The 13,873-nt window shown below is 57.0% G+C and overlaps 1 protein-coding gene across 1 annotated transcript in view; it reads right to left on the bottom strand.

The window, feature by feature from the left end:
• Positions 1 to 336: 336 nt before the first annotated feature.
• CACNA1S (calcium channel, voltage-dependent, L type, alpha 1S subunit) overlaps positions 337 to 13,873 on the bottom strand; it is a gene marked incomplete at its 5' end in the record, with an annotated part of 26,074 nt that continues 12,537 nt past the window's right edge. Inside the window, 16 exons of the mRNA XM_009069356.1 lie at positions 337 to 597; positions 826 to 942; positions 1,456 to 1,565; positions 2,042 to 2,106; positions 2,793 to 2,992; positions 3,662 to 3,790; positions 4,782 to 4,906; positions 5,026 to 5,127; positions 6,188 to 6,290; positions 7,615 to 7,711; positions 8,144 to 8,271; positions 8,755 to 8,914; positions 9,395 to 9,486; positions 9,988 to 10,053; positions 10,681 to 10,809; positions 12,587 to 12,643. Coding sequence (XP_009067604.1) covers positions 337 to 597; positions 826 to 942; positions 1,456 to 1,565; positions 2,042 to 2,106; positions 2,793 to 2,992; positions 3,662 to 3,790; positions 4,782 to 4,906; positions 5,026 to 5,127; positions 6,188 to 6,290; positions 7,615 to 7,711; positions 8,144 to 8,271; positions 8,755 to 8,914; positions 9,395 to 9,486; positions 9,988 to 10,053; positions 10,681 to 10,809; positions 12,587 to 12,643 — 1,941 coding nt within the window. The remainder of the gene's footprint in view (positions 598 to 825; positions 943 to 1,455; positions 1,566 to 2,041; positions 2,107 to 2,792; positions 2,993 to 3,661; positions 3,791 to 4,781; positions 4,907 to 5,025; positions 5,128 to 6,187; positions 6,291 to 7,614; positions 7,712 to 8,143; positions 8,272 to 8,754; positions 8,915 to 9,394; positions 9,487 to 9,987; positions 10,054 to 10,680; positions 10,810 to 12,586; positions 12,644 to 13,873) is intronic.

Raw genomic sequence — 13,873 nt, 5'->3', positions numbered from 1 at the left:
ACATGAATCACTGCTGGCTCTGGTTAAATGTGGGCTTATGTTTGCAGTGCCCTCCCCTGGCTGGGCAGTGAGCAGCTGTGGTCATAGGCTGTGTGGGCAGAGGGGCAGAGGAAGGACGGGACAGGGGATCAACAGTCACATAGCAGGAACACTTTAATGACCTGTCTGTCTCTTGCAAGACTCCATTAGCACAGCATTGTCCTGTCCAGCACCAGCATCCCAAAGACCCAGCCCAAAAATACTCCAGCAGCTGGCCAGAGCCCCCCAGGACTGCAGGCAGAGATGGACAGCAGTGTGGCTCTGCTCCAGCAGCCCTGGACTACATCAGCAGTTGGCTCACAGGTGAGTGGCAGCAAAGGTCTTTCGGGAAGGGCGTGCACTGAGCCCTGGGGATCTGGCTGGTGACATGACCAAGGTGTCTGGAGGGGCAGAGCCAGTTTTTGTGCCGTGTAGATTTTTTCTTCCCTTTAGCAGCTCCACGGCTGCTTTCTCCACTTCATCCATCTCCAACTGGCTGCTGGCTGCCATCTCATCCCTGGTCACTGCTATGAAGGATGGGTCATGGGCCAGAGCTCCAAGGCCCCCGGAGATCAGAGCCTGTGCAGAGGACAGGGTCACAGCCCATGGGTGCTTGGCTTGTGAGGTGCCTTGGCCACAAGTACCTGCCCTTGCCTCCTCCCTGCTGCCCTCTGCACTCACACATACCTTCTGCTCACCCTTACAGCTAAACTGCTCCCCAACCTCCCACCTTGGCATAAGCATGGTACCCCTGGCATTCCCTGCCATCCCTGCCCTTCCCTCTGCCAGGCTGGGCCCTTGGCTTACCTCCTGAATGAGGAAGGTAATGGCTGGGGTGGAGGATGTGCTTGGCTCTCTGCTTTCTTCCTTCTCGAACCCTGTGCTGGATGCTGTTCCTGTCACAGTGCCATCCTCTCCATGCAGCTGGGTGAGAGGAGCAAAGAGCTGCAGCCTGGCCTGGGAAGATCTACCCAGGGAAGATCTCCTCCGTGTTAGTGTGGGGCCTGGACAGGGACTGCCATCCTGCTGGAGCTCCTGAGTCCAGGGCACCCCCCCAATGGGACCAGCAGGGCCATGTGGGAACCAGCTCTGCCCTCCTGCCCTGTCATGTGCCAGGCATGAGGCACTGTGGCCAGCCAAGGGCAGCCAGGGATGTATGGGACCCATGCCTTCTGCCTGCCCTAGCTCTGAAGACAGCTGGGGAGCCAGAGGGATGCTGCTTCGAGCCGTCCCAGCTTGGAGGAGCCCCCCGTGCCCACTGCTGCAGTGGTGGGGACCCAGCTCCATCTCCAGGCTGATGCAAAAGGAAAGCCTCAGCAAGGCTGGATTCGGGCAAAGAGCCCTAAGAGAGTGGCTCCTTCCCAGCACAGCTGTGACAGTCTTTCCCAGGCGGGGAGGGAGGTTCACCCATGTCCCCCCCATCACTACCCCCTTTACCTGCTGCAGGAGAAGGAGTGGCCCTGGCAATTGGGGACCCCCAGAGGTGGCTTCTTGTCTCTTGCTTGGCCTTCGGTACAGCCCCTCCATGGGGATGGGGTGGTTGCATTCTGAGGGAGGGAAAGGTGGGGACATCAAATGGGTACAAGAGCAAGGACACCACTGCTATACAAAGCTGGCAATGGGCTCACTAGACTACGGGAAACAAAGGGTTTAGGAGTTCAGGACCACCTAAAGTCCTGGTGCCTGCTCACTGCCTGTGCTGGCTCCTCACCCATGCCTGGGAAGGAGAAGTCCCTGTTTGAGGAAACAAACGGGTCTGGTGGCCCCACTGCCCGAGGAGGGCCAGTGCTCCCCCTGCCCAAGGCACTCCCTTCATGCTTTATCATCCCAAAGGGTGGAAGGAGGGAGAAGTGTCTCCTGGAGCTCTCCAGACAGGTCCTGCTGTGCTCAGGGCTCTCAGCAAATCTCCAAGTTGTTGCGGTCTATGTCCCCTCGTCCCACCCACCAATATCAGAACCTTCCCCGTGCCCTGGCCCCTAGGCTGGTCCCAATCCCCCAGAAGAGGAACGATGCTGAGACTCACCCTGCACCAGATGCCTGGGTACTGCTGGTACAGTCTTCCTCAGCATCTCGTCCTCATACTCTACCCTGGCAAGGGCAAACAGGTAGGTCAGCCTGAGCAGGGACCACACACCAAGCCCAGCTCCACGCAGGGATTCAGCCCTTCTTACCTTCTCCACCCTGGAGGGACAGACCTGAAGGGACACCTGGGATGGATGAACAGGGTGGAGACCCCAAGAAGCAGGATTAAGTACATCCTCTTTTACCAGTAACATGTACAACTGTGCCCGGGCAGGTGCTGGTGGCCCCAGCTTGGGCCTTGGCACTCAGAGATTGGCAAGGAAGGGAGAAGGATGGTTCATGTGATCCCTGGAGCCCTGCTGTCCACCTCCATCCTCCTGGCACTGAGATGAAGGAGTGATGGGAAGGACAAGAAAGGCAGGCAGGGACCCCTGGAGCCACCCTGCATATTCTGGGGGCACCTCTGGGAATGCCAGGATGGGGACTGGGGACCAGTATGGAGTGTCTGCTCTCCCTGTCCACTTGTCTTGTCCCTGTATCACACCCCAAGGGCTGCTCAAACTCCTGTGTCCATAGAGCCTCTTCCATGGCTAGCACTCAACTCCTCCCCTGCTTCTCCAGCCCCTACGTGTCCATGAGGAGCCCCTGGGCAGGTCAGGGTGCAGCCAGCTGCCAGGACAGCCCTGGGGGAGCCACTGGCATGGCCAGCGCTGCCCCTCCTCACCTGCCCACTGAGGCTGATCAGCCCTTACCCCTCCAGCCAGTCACTGTTGTTGGCATTGTTGACATTGGTGTTGCCTTCCTGGGGGAAGTCATCAAGGAACACGGGGGAGTCAAGGTCCTCACTGCCCACCTCGGTGAACTGCAGGGGCCTCTGGCTGGCCATCTGGGGCTGCAGTGGGCTACTGGGCTCCATGAAGCTGTCGACCTGGCCAAACAAGCCACCTGTCCTCTGCAACCAACAGGAAGGGCATCAGGGGAGGCCTGGAGCTCCAGTCTGCTCTGGGGCCATTCCCATGGGAGCAGACACGTGGAGATGCCTGTCAGAGCAGTAGTCACTCTGCTCAGGCCTCGCAGACTGCACAGTCCTAAAAGCCTCATTGCCCCAAGGGGTAATGGCCATGCAGCAGCAGTGGGAAGAGCCAGCCACAAGCATAACAAATCCTGTCACCTCTGTGGGACAGCCTGAGCCAGTGGCAACTCTGAACACACCAGGAGGTGCAGCCCTGCAATCCCACAGCTGCCCAGTCTGTCTGAGAGACTCACAGGGATTGGAAAGTGAATCTGTTCCTGTGACACCTGAGTTGTCCTGCCTTAGCCTGGCAGAGGGTGGGAGTGGGACCCTTCAAACCAGCAGGTAAACATTCAGCACACCCCTGCCAGGCACATGAGCAGGGTCCTTTCACAGACAGGAAACTGAAGCAGAGAGCAGCTTGCCCAGGATGACACAACCAGGATGTCCTGATGCTCACAGAAAAGAAAGAAGTGCTGATCCATCCTTGTGATCCACACTGTAGACTGTCCCTCAGTGCTAGTAGCCATGCTGATCCACCACCACCACTTGGAAATCAGGGCTGGGTAGGACCACCAAACCCCAGAGTGCCCTGAGGGCTGCACTCACCCTATATATCCCTTCCTCCAAGGCAGCCTCCACCATGGCTCTTTCCAGTTCCTCCTCAGCAGTCAGGTCCCCAGAAATGGCACGATGGATTTCAGGAGCAGCTTCTTCTTCAATGCTCCTCAGTCCAGCCTGGAGGGGACAGGAAGGCAGGGCTGATGTGGCCTGGCCCCACCACCCCTCTCACCTTGGGCTTTGGAGAGGGAAACATGTTAAGGTACGCTCACTTTGCCAGGTGTCCTATCAGGGACAGCCTACAGCTCACCCTGCAGCTGGCTGGCTGTGCTTGGTGAAACAGCTTCTGGCCTCATGCTTTCCCACAACAGGAAATGCCAAGAGCAGCCTGATGGAGCGTCAGGCTGGTGATACCCAAGGGGTGGCTGTGCCTCTGTTTCTGATCTGGGACCTGACTTTTTTCCTTGGCTGGCACCTTTGCAGCCTGGTCTTTTATCTCTACAGGTGATTCCTCTCCCTCTGGAGAGGCTGCAGAGCAGCTGCTCTGGCCAGACACATAAATCCTCCCCCAGCACCTCTCAGAGCTGCTGGACAGGCTTCTCTGATGCAGTGGTCTGGCTCAAAGTCAGCCACATCGACCCCCCTCCACCTGATGCTCCACAGGGCAATGAGATGACACAGAGGACACGAGGCACATGGAGCTATCCAGACACTGCTGAGGGGAGAAGAGGGAGAAGGCCCTGAGAATGGAGCAGAGCAGGTGGATAAGGGCCTGGATGAGCAGTATTTGGCACGGACATTGGTCTGTGGTGGGAGTTTCCAGGTGTCTTCCAGTTCTGGACCTGGAAGGCACCAGACCCTGTCAAGCCCTCTCTGTAACCAGAGTTAAGTGGAGCAGAGTCAAAATCCTTCTTTGCTTCCAGCATCACCTGCACCCTGGACACTAGGGTCACCCTCAGTGGTGGGGTCTCATGCTCACTTCAGTGCTGGTTTACTTGGGGACACCTCACTTCCAGAGCTGGAGGCACGGGGGTCCCTGTGTGTCACTACAGCTCTCTGAGTCACCCTGGACTCCTCTGAGCTGGGGAAAACCTCTTCCCTGACCTGCAGAACTTCCTGCCTGCCTCCAGGAAGAGTCACCCCTCCAACACGAACCACACACACAAACCTGGATCTCCACAGGGTTCTTCTTGGGCCGGTACCCATAATACTCCTCCTGGCGCTTCATGAACTTCCTGAAATGCTCTTGGATCAGGAAAGTGGCATAGAATTTGCCCACTGTCACCTCATCATCTGGAGGGAGGAAACGAACGTGATGATACCGCTCGTCACGAGGCCCCAAGTGGTTGGAGCAGTGAGACCCCAACCAGGAGTTGCTCTGTCCCTCTGGGAAGTGCCATATGGTGACATACCTCCAATAGGTGGGATGACTTGGTCCAAAAGCTTCATACTTGTTCGCTTCCAGATTTTTTTGATAATTGCTCTGAGCTCCTCATTGGCCTGTTCAAAATTACCTGTGATGAAAACAAACAGGACAGAGCAGCTCATTCCCAGGGATGAGAACAGGAGTGAAGACAAAGCATATGAGCACCTGGCCAGTCTCCTCCAGGATGTGACAGCTCCTCCCTGCCTCCCCATCCAACAAAAATGAACTTTGTAAGAGCAAGGCTTTGATTTTAGCCAAAACACTATAACTACAGAGGGAGTCAGACCCAGCAAACAGCTGAAGCATTAGCACCACCTTCTCTGTTCCAGATTTCAGCCTCCCGTTGGCAGTCCCACAGGCTTCATTCCTGCAATCCCAGTCTGTCCCCATGCGTGCTCCAAGATCTCCTGTGCCCCGCCCAGGCTGCCATGTTCCCACCTCAGCTGGAGGCATGCACCATTCCACACTGCTGGAAGATGCTGACCCCAGCAGCCCAGTGCTGCATGCTCTCACCTCCTGCCACACCTGGCTTACCAGCCCAACCCAGCCCAGAGCTGCTTGTGGGACAGGCATGACCCATAGGCATGGAAACAAGCTGGTGGGACACCTTCCCACAGAAGGGCTTGGCAAACCATGCTGCTGGCAAGGAAGGGGTGAAAGCAACTCCTCCTCAGCACAGCCAAATTCAAAGAGGCTTAATTCCCTTCCTTTCCAGTGTGAGATTCTAAATACATGGGGAAATGCAGAACTGGAGCAGGAGGTTTCATGATGGGGAAAATCAGAATGTGTGGGAAGGGAGGCTGGTGGCTGTGCAGCATGGCAAGGATGGAAGCTGGGCCAGTCCCACTCCTGAGCTGCTCACGGTTACATGACGCTGCTGGGGTGGCACTGGTTCACTCCTCAGGGCTGCAGCACGTGTGTCTGCAGCTAATAAAGTCCTCCAGGTTGGGCCTGAGCAGTACCATGCGTGTGCCCATGGGCTATGGTTCAAAAGAGATAGTGAATAGATGGAGCCAAGGGTTTGTCCAGAGGGTCTAGCCAGTGTCCTGAGATCCCTGGAGAGTGGGGGAATGCTGTGTAACATGTGCCTGGCAGCACAAGGAGACTCCCCCCATCAGGCTGTGGAAGCAGGCAGGAATATCACTTACCTTCTGTCTTGATCTTGAGGGCTGTTCTCACCAGCGCAAAGAGGGTCGCATTGAAGGTGACAGTGCCGTCACTGTTCAGGGGCATATTCATACACACCAGACGCTGCACAGCAAACCAACACCCATGACCCTGGGCAGCAGGGCAAGTGGGCAGCTCCCCAGACACACTGCCTGGCCTGGCCAGAGGCTCTGCTCCAGACATGGAGCCTTCCCAGCCCTACCTGCTCTGCCCAGGCCCAGGGGCTCTGCACCACCACTGGCAGCACATGGGCCAGAGGCAGTGACATCCCTCATCCCAACCAGCTGGCTGAACCACAGCAAGCATCAGGGAGAGCCAGCAGAAATAACCCAACCCATGAGGCATGTGTGCCACGGGACAAAATCATGGATTCACAGAATTGTTTAGGTTGGAAAAGACCTTTGAGAACATCAAGTCCAATCAGTCCCCTACCACTGCCAAGACCACCAAGGAACTGTGTCCCCGAGTGCCATATCTATACGTCTTTTAACTCTCTCCAGGGAGGTGATTCATCACTGTCCTGGGCAGCCTGTGCCAGGGGCTGACCAATCTTTTGGTGAAAAAATTTTCCCTAATAGCCAACATAAACCTCTCATGGTACATACAACTTGAGGCCATTTTCTCCTGTCTTGTCACTTGCCACCTGAGAGAAGAGACCAACCTCCACCTAGCTCCAACTTCTTGTCAGGGAGGTCCCCTCTGAACCCCATCTGCTCAAGGCTGAGCACCCCCAGCTGCTCTCAGAGAGACAGGAGTCATTCCACACTGTTCTCCCTGCTCCAAAACATGATCCAGTCTGCTGTGAGTGATCTGGGAATCAAATCTCCTGGTGAGTTTGCCCAAAACCCAGGAGGGATTAGACCAGTGCCTGAGCCCCCGCCCATGCACATTCCACAGGCCCTGGATTTGTCCAGAATGAACTAAGCCAGGAAAGTGTATTCCTGCCTACAGAGTAGGGGTTTCCTTCTCCCTCAGTGCTATCGGCCCTTGAGAACAAGCTCCTTCAACTCCTGACATGACTGTGCACTCAGGCCCAGCACTGCTCTCCTGTCGCAGCTGCAGACATGGGTCCCCCAACTCGTGTGGCATGGCAGTCCCCTGTACAAAGGGCTCTGGGCAAAGCCCAGCTGAGCAGGGCCATCCCCTCATGGGGTGGTGGAGTGTGGTGAGCACAGGCAAGTCTTTTTCTTCCGCAGCCTGAACCACATCAGCTCTGTGCAGGTCAACAGCATTTCTCCTTGTCCCCGAACAACTCCCTCCATTCAACAAGAGAGGTCAGAGCTTGGTATTAGCCACAGCACTGAAAAGGTGGATGGGCTGTCGCCCTCAGCCTCCTGGGGAGGACACAGGGACAACTTTGGGAAGGTGTCCATGTGCTCACACACCCTGTCGCCCCCTTGGCTCCTACCTTACAAGCTACACGGTGTGGGCAGAACTTCCCAAAGCCCAGGGGAGGCTGGATACGCCTCAGCAGAGTCACCACATCCAAGTGTTTGATTCTGCCTCTGCAGAGGAAACGCACTAGATCAGCAGGTGCCATCCCACGGGTGGCAGAGCCGTGTGACGGTGGCTCAGGGAGACGCCGTGGGGGCTCAGCCCTGGGGTCTGCCCCATGCTTCCATAGCAGCAAATCCCTACACTGCCCTGTGCTCCTCCTGGGGAAAGCAGCTGCTCCTTGTGGCACCAGGTAAATGTGTGCAGTAGCATGCAAAGAGTGGGGAGCATCAGTACAACTGGATGAAGAGGAAACTGAAGGTTTCATGTTCCCAAACATCCTGATGGCTTGTATCAGCCCTGGAACATGCTGGCAAGTCCACATCCATCTCTGGGATGCTGGAATCTAACTCCTAAGCAGTGTCACAGCTCACTGCCACACATCTCAGGGCAGCTAACCCCGTGGACCAACCCCTCTATGCCACTCACCCCCTGACACTCACTTGGCCTCAGGATCATACTCAGCCCAGATCCGTTTGAACTCATCCAGGTGATGGGGCCCAAGGATGGACCAGTCCCGGGTCAGGTAGTCAAAGTTGTCCATGATGACAGCCACAAAAAGGTTAATGATCTGAGGGCAGAGGAGCATGTGGGAAGGATCCAGTTAGGGCAGAGAGACCTGCCAGCTAGACAGCAGCACGGAAACATAGGCAGATGTGTTTGAGAGCAGAAGGGGCTTGAGATCCCCTGGGGTCAGGGGAGACTGAGTAAGGGTCTCCCCATGCAGGGAGGGACCTCCCGCTCCAGCAGGTCATGTGAAATGACAGGCACAGAGCATCTCGTCCCTCTCCACCCTTGCAAAGGCACAGACACAGGTGGATGGCAGCACATGGAAGCTGTAGGAAGGAACTAAAGGGGGATCCTGGGCCCCCCAGGAGTGCAGTGCTGGTTTACAGCATGGGCTGTAAATCCACTGAGTTTAGGTGGGCTGGGGGTGATGCCCCCAGGAAGAGGGTGCTGTGGGCTCCCCCCATTAGACATATGGCTACCTCAGCACTGGGGCTGGCCGGGCAGGACAGGGGTGCCAAAAGGAGTCCCACGGGAGCCGACGTACCAGGAAGGCACAGAGCATGTAGAAGCTGATGAAATAGAAGTAGGCGAAGCCAGTGCCACAGCTGTACTCCTCGCCCTCGGCATAGTCCGACTCCGGGTCGCAGCGCCTGCCGTAGCTGCAGTCCAGCAGGATCTCCTGCCAGGCCTCGCCAGTTGCACACCTGGGGAGAGGTGATACTTGCTGGAGCTTGTCTGTCCTGAACAGGACCTGGGCATGCAGGAAGGCTGGGGCCAGCCCAGCATACAAAGAAATGGGCAGCAGCTGGGAAAGGAGCAGTCAGGATTCTGGTCTGCTGCTGTGGGGCCGCTGAGAGTTTCAACGTGAAGAGTCAGAAGTCAAGGGAAGCTTTGGGCAGAGCTGCTTCTGCATGAGTTTCTTCACAATTCACAAACTAAAATCCAGCCTGGGAAGGAAATATTCAGAATAGCAACCCCAAAATGACCCTCTCTCCTGCAGCCCAGCCACAACAGGTAAACCCACAGCCTCTCCTGAAATGCTCCCACTGTTGCACATCTTTCTGTAGGACAAAAAAAGAAATCAGCTACAGAAATGCTGGTCTCCCTCAGTCCAAGCTGGGGGTTCCCACAGGCTAAGAGCCCAGCTCCCTTCTGGAGCTGTTCATGTGCGAGGACAGACTGACCTGAAGAGCAGCAGCACAGCTTGTGGAAAGGTCTGGAAGTTGTTGTTTCGGTTGATCTGGGTCCCATCCACCATGGCGATCTTCCCAAACATCTGTAAATCACAGTGCCAGGTCCCCAGCACCCCTTCTCAGGCACCGACCCCCCTCCAGAGCACTGCAGGTCCTTGAGCTACTCTTCCTCTTGTTTACTTGGCTTTGAGTCCTCAAAAGAAACTGAGACCAGGGTGTGGGTGCTCTGGGGCTCTGGAGCTACTGGGACATTCTTGATGTTCTGAAAACACTCCTGACTACAACTACACTACATCTGGGTCAAGGAGATGAGGTCTCATGAACCAGCACAAGCACTAGTGCCTGTGTCTGGGCTGTCCCTTTGACTCCCAAAGCACTCTTTGCCATGCACCTCAACTGCCCCTGCCCGGGGATGGGAGGCTGTTGGGGTGCAAAGCATCCTTAGAGACTAGAGTAAACAGCTCATGTGCAAAGTCCTAAGGAGGGCCTGAGAGAGGACCCAGTCCCTCCCTGTGCCACCTCCCCAGGTGCTATCAGGCTCAGGGCATCTGCACAAGACCAAATCCCTGCCCTGTGCCTCTCACCTGCATCCCGATCACAGCATATATGAAGAAAAGCATCACGATCAGCAGGGCCACATATGGCAAAGCCTGTGACAAAAGGACCATGGCTTGTGTGAGACACCAGCCCAGCACAAAGGCAACTCAGGGACAGGGGGTCGGCTCTGGAGCTGCTGCACAAGGCCAGCATTCAGGTCTCTGTGTGGAGAGAGGACAGCTTACCTGTTCCTCTAACCACCTTCCTGCTGGCCCCCCTCCCTGGTTCTCACTTATGGGAGGCTGATGCCAGCGCCCACGGGAGCACCAGTCTCTGCAGCTGGGACAGAGACTGAGCACACCCCAGGGCTGCCCAGGGCTCAGGCAACTGCTCAGGGCAGGGCTGGGAGCTGATGCTGCAGCATGCCCTAATGTACTCACACGGTGCAGAGCCCAGCCTTGCTGGGACTGGGGTGCATGGGCCCAGGCAGGCACTGCCTGCACCCAGCCCGGCTCTGACACAGTGCTGTCAGCCAGGGAGACCCCCACACCTCCCTACCCACATGGACAATGCTCTCCACACCACAAGCCCCTGTCCCAGTCTGAGGCCAGCAGCAGCCTGCCAGCACTGGAGCCTTCCTCCTCTGCCTGGTGATGCTGGGCTGCTCACTCTGACAGTCTGAGGACCAGCCAGCCTCAGCCATGTGCATGTCTGGAAGGGGAGTGCTGCTCCTCACAGACCTGGAAGGACTTGATGAAGGTCCACAGCAGGGTCCTGACACCTTCCCCCCGGCTCAGCAGCTTCACCAGCCGCATCACCCGGAACAGTCGGAAGAAAGTGATGGAGACGCGGGAGTTGTCATCGGATTCCTGCAGGCAAAGCTCAAAAGCTGGAGGGCACCAAGTGCTGAAGCCTCCAGGCAGTCAAGGGGGTAACAAGATCCCACCCCAAGGCACCAGTCATGGTCCCCACAGCCCCTGCCTTCACAGAGGACCAGACTGCAAAGGGGATGTCCTGGCACTTTTTCCTCCAGCCTTCCCAAGGATCTCATTTCCCCAGCTCCCTTGGCTCCCACCACTGACACTGCAGGGGAGAAGGCATGCTGTGTGGGACATCAGGGACAGGCACAGCCCCACCAGGCTCTCACCCAGCACATCCTGGATTTGTAGAGTGAGGTGTAGGGTGAGTGACAGGCACAAGAAGGGTTAATGGCAGCTCTTTGAACACAGAAAGGCTGGTTTGGGAATGCTCCACGGACAAAAGGAGGGGCTGAAGGCAGGTGGCTCTGGGAGTGCTGCCCAGTGTCACCCCAACATGCAGTGATTTCTATTCTCTGTAGGGCCCCCTTTGAAGAGGTGAACAGCCCTGTCCCAGGGGTTCAAAGCTGAGTGGGCAGGCAGGAAGGGAGGCAGCAGGCACAGCTCCTGAGCTGAAAGGACCAGGTTTTGCCTGGGAGCACCTGGGACAGTGGCAGTTGCAGACGCTGGGGGCTTGGTCACTTGTTCCCTTGGTTGCTCCAGCATGGCACAGTCTCAACCCCAGTCTCTGTCACCAGGAGCCATGAACAGACCCTCCTGGCACTGTCTGTCTGGACTTCATCACCGCTTGGGATGCCTCTCCCTCTGTTTCCTTGACTTCCCAGAGCTTTACTGCTGCCACTGGATCCCTTGCACTCACATCACCCAGCCCACTTGCTCCCAGCGATTTCAGGGGAGCAAATTCCAGCTGTAAACACCCCTCCCAGCAGCTCTATCTTTCCCAGTATGTCAATTCTGTGTTCCCAGGCCGCACTGGAAAACACCATCTCCTCTCCCCTCCACTTTCATTTGCCTTTCTCTCTCCCAGTGCCTCACACCTGTGAAGTGAGCACAGTGGTCAGGAACATCAGCCCCCAGTGCCCAGTGGAAACCAGGCAGAAAACCTCTACAGTCCCCAACACCAGTGCCCTGGGAGCCCTGGACAGAGGCTCCAGCAAGTGGTACCCCACAGCCAGCCCCTATCACATTTTCAGAGTTCATACAGGAGCCAACCCAGGACACCCCCACACCACTGCACCCCATGGTTGTCTCAGCCACCAGCACAGGGCCTGACCCACTCATCGCCCCCAGGACATCGGGTTGCAGCCGTGGGACACAGCCAGCTCCAGGGAAAGGCACAGCACAGGGGTCGCCCCTCTAGCCATTTCTCTGGTTAACAGTGCCAGAAGCTGCATGCCTTCAGGCCTTACAGAAACAGGGTGATGGGCAGAAGGACCAAGGCCAGCTGTCCCTACAGCCAGGGACACCTCTGTTAGGTGCTCCAACATGGCAGTGGCAGGGGGCAGGATGGTGAAGGATGGGATTGGGCCATCAGATGGGCCCAGGAGGGCTGGGGAACAGCCTGGAACATCTCAGGATAGGAAGGGGTGTCCATGTGTGTGGTGTGTAACCCCAAGTCCCTCTCAGCAAGGGTAGAGCTACACCCCAGAGAGAGCAGCTGGGTCTGGTGTGCCTCAGTGATGTGCAGGACATAAGCAAACACTGGTCCCAGACAGCGAGGGAGTGGGACACACAGCAGCAAGGGATTGGGAGACACAGCAGTGAGGGAGTGGGACACACAGCAGTGAGGGAGCAGAGTGCACAGCAGGCACATGCAGCTGATATTTACAATGCCATCACAGCCTCCGCTGAGGCAGTACAATCCGCCACTGGGTGCAAGAATAGTCTGTCAAGAGAATAAGAGAGTCAGCAGAAGTGAGGTGGGAAGGAGAGGGAAAAAGGGAGGGAGGAAGGGAAGGAGAGATGAGTGGCTGCACAAGAAGATGCAGACACACAAGAAAGAGTAAGATGGGAACTGGGGAGAGGGGGGGCATAGGGGAAGGGCAGGCAGCCCTGCTGTCCCTTGGGCTCCAGGACAAGGCAATGTGTCTGTTACTAGGCAGAGGCAGCATTTGGGTGGTCAGGGAAACACACTGACCATGAGGGACTCACCCATCTTTGTGCCCTGCTGCACCTCACCTGCTGTGACACACCCGTTAGGGGCAGGGGTGTGCAGGCCAGGAAAGCTGTGCCAAACCTCAGGACTGTGTAATTCTGCTGCCTCCCATGGACACCCCTAGATCAGGCCCAGGGATCTGGAGGTAAGCTGACCCACTCAGTCAACAGCTCCTCCTCTGCAAGGTGGGCTGCTCCCAGCATGGAGGCTTGGACACCAAGGTAAAGCTGGTGCAGGTTTGCTGGGAGTGAGCATCAAGACTGGTAGTGCCATGGATGGGCAGCAGAGAAACCCCTTGAGGTTCCTTAAAGCCAGCTGGAGACACACTCCCCTCTGTAGAGAGCCAAAGACACTCTGGGGCAGCGGGACTTGACACCAACCCCTGCCCCTTGATGGGGTGGTCCAGTCCCAGCCTCCTGCACAGCCCAGGCTCGTCCCGGCGGTCCCAGCCAGGGGTTGCAGGGGGGTTGGGTAGGCTGGGGATGTTGGCCCTTGTCAATGGGCTGAGCTTCCAGGGCAGGTGGTGGCAGGAATGACACAGCACCAGGAGCACTACCAGTCCCCTACACTTCAGAGCCTGGGGTAGGACTGTCAGAGGGCCCCCCATCCCTACTTCCCTCTTGCCTCAATATTCCTTGGGATCTGGGGGAACTCAATGACTGAAGAGCCATAAGGATCTGGCTGGGGTGGGTAGTAAAGGCCACAGCTGTCCCCCACATCACCCTGACAGCCAGAGACACAAGGGAGGAGGAGAGAGGAGGAAAGGGGACAGAGGACAGGACAGACTTTGCAAACCAGGGTTGCTTGCCTGTGTGCCACCAGGGATGCCTTGGCTGCTGCAGGGTGTCACCTGCCACCCCCACACTGTGCAGCAGCCTCGTGCTGTGAGAGCACTGCAGCCCCCCAGGTGAACTGTGGTGGATGCAATGGCTGCAAACAGCTTCTGGGGACCAGAGGTGC

The sequence above is a fragment of the Acanthisitta chloris genome, unplaced genomic scaffold (assembly GCF_000695815.1).
Source record: "Acanthisitta chloris isolate BGI_N310 unplaced genomic scaffold, ASM69581v1 scaffold32682, whole genome shotgun sequence".
NCBI classification, from domain to species: domain Eukaryota; kingdom Metazoa; phylum Chordata; class Aves; order Passeriformes; family Acanthisittidae; genus Acanthisitta; species Acanthisitta chloris.
This window is presented reverse-complemented; position numbering and strand designations above follow the sequence as displayed.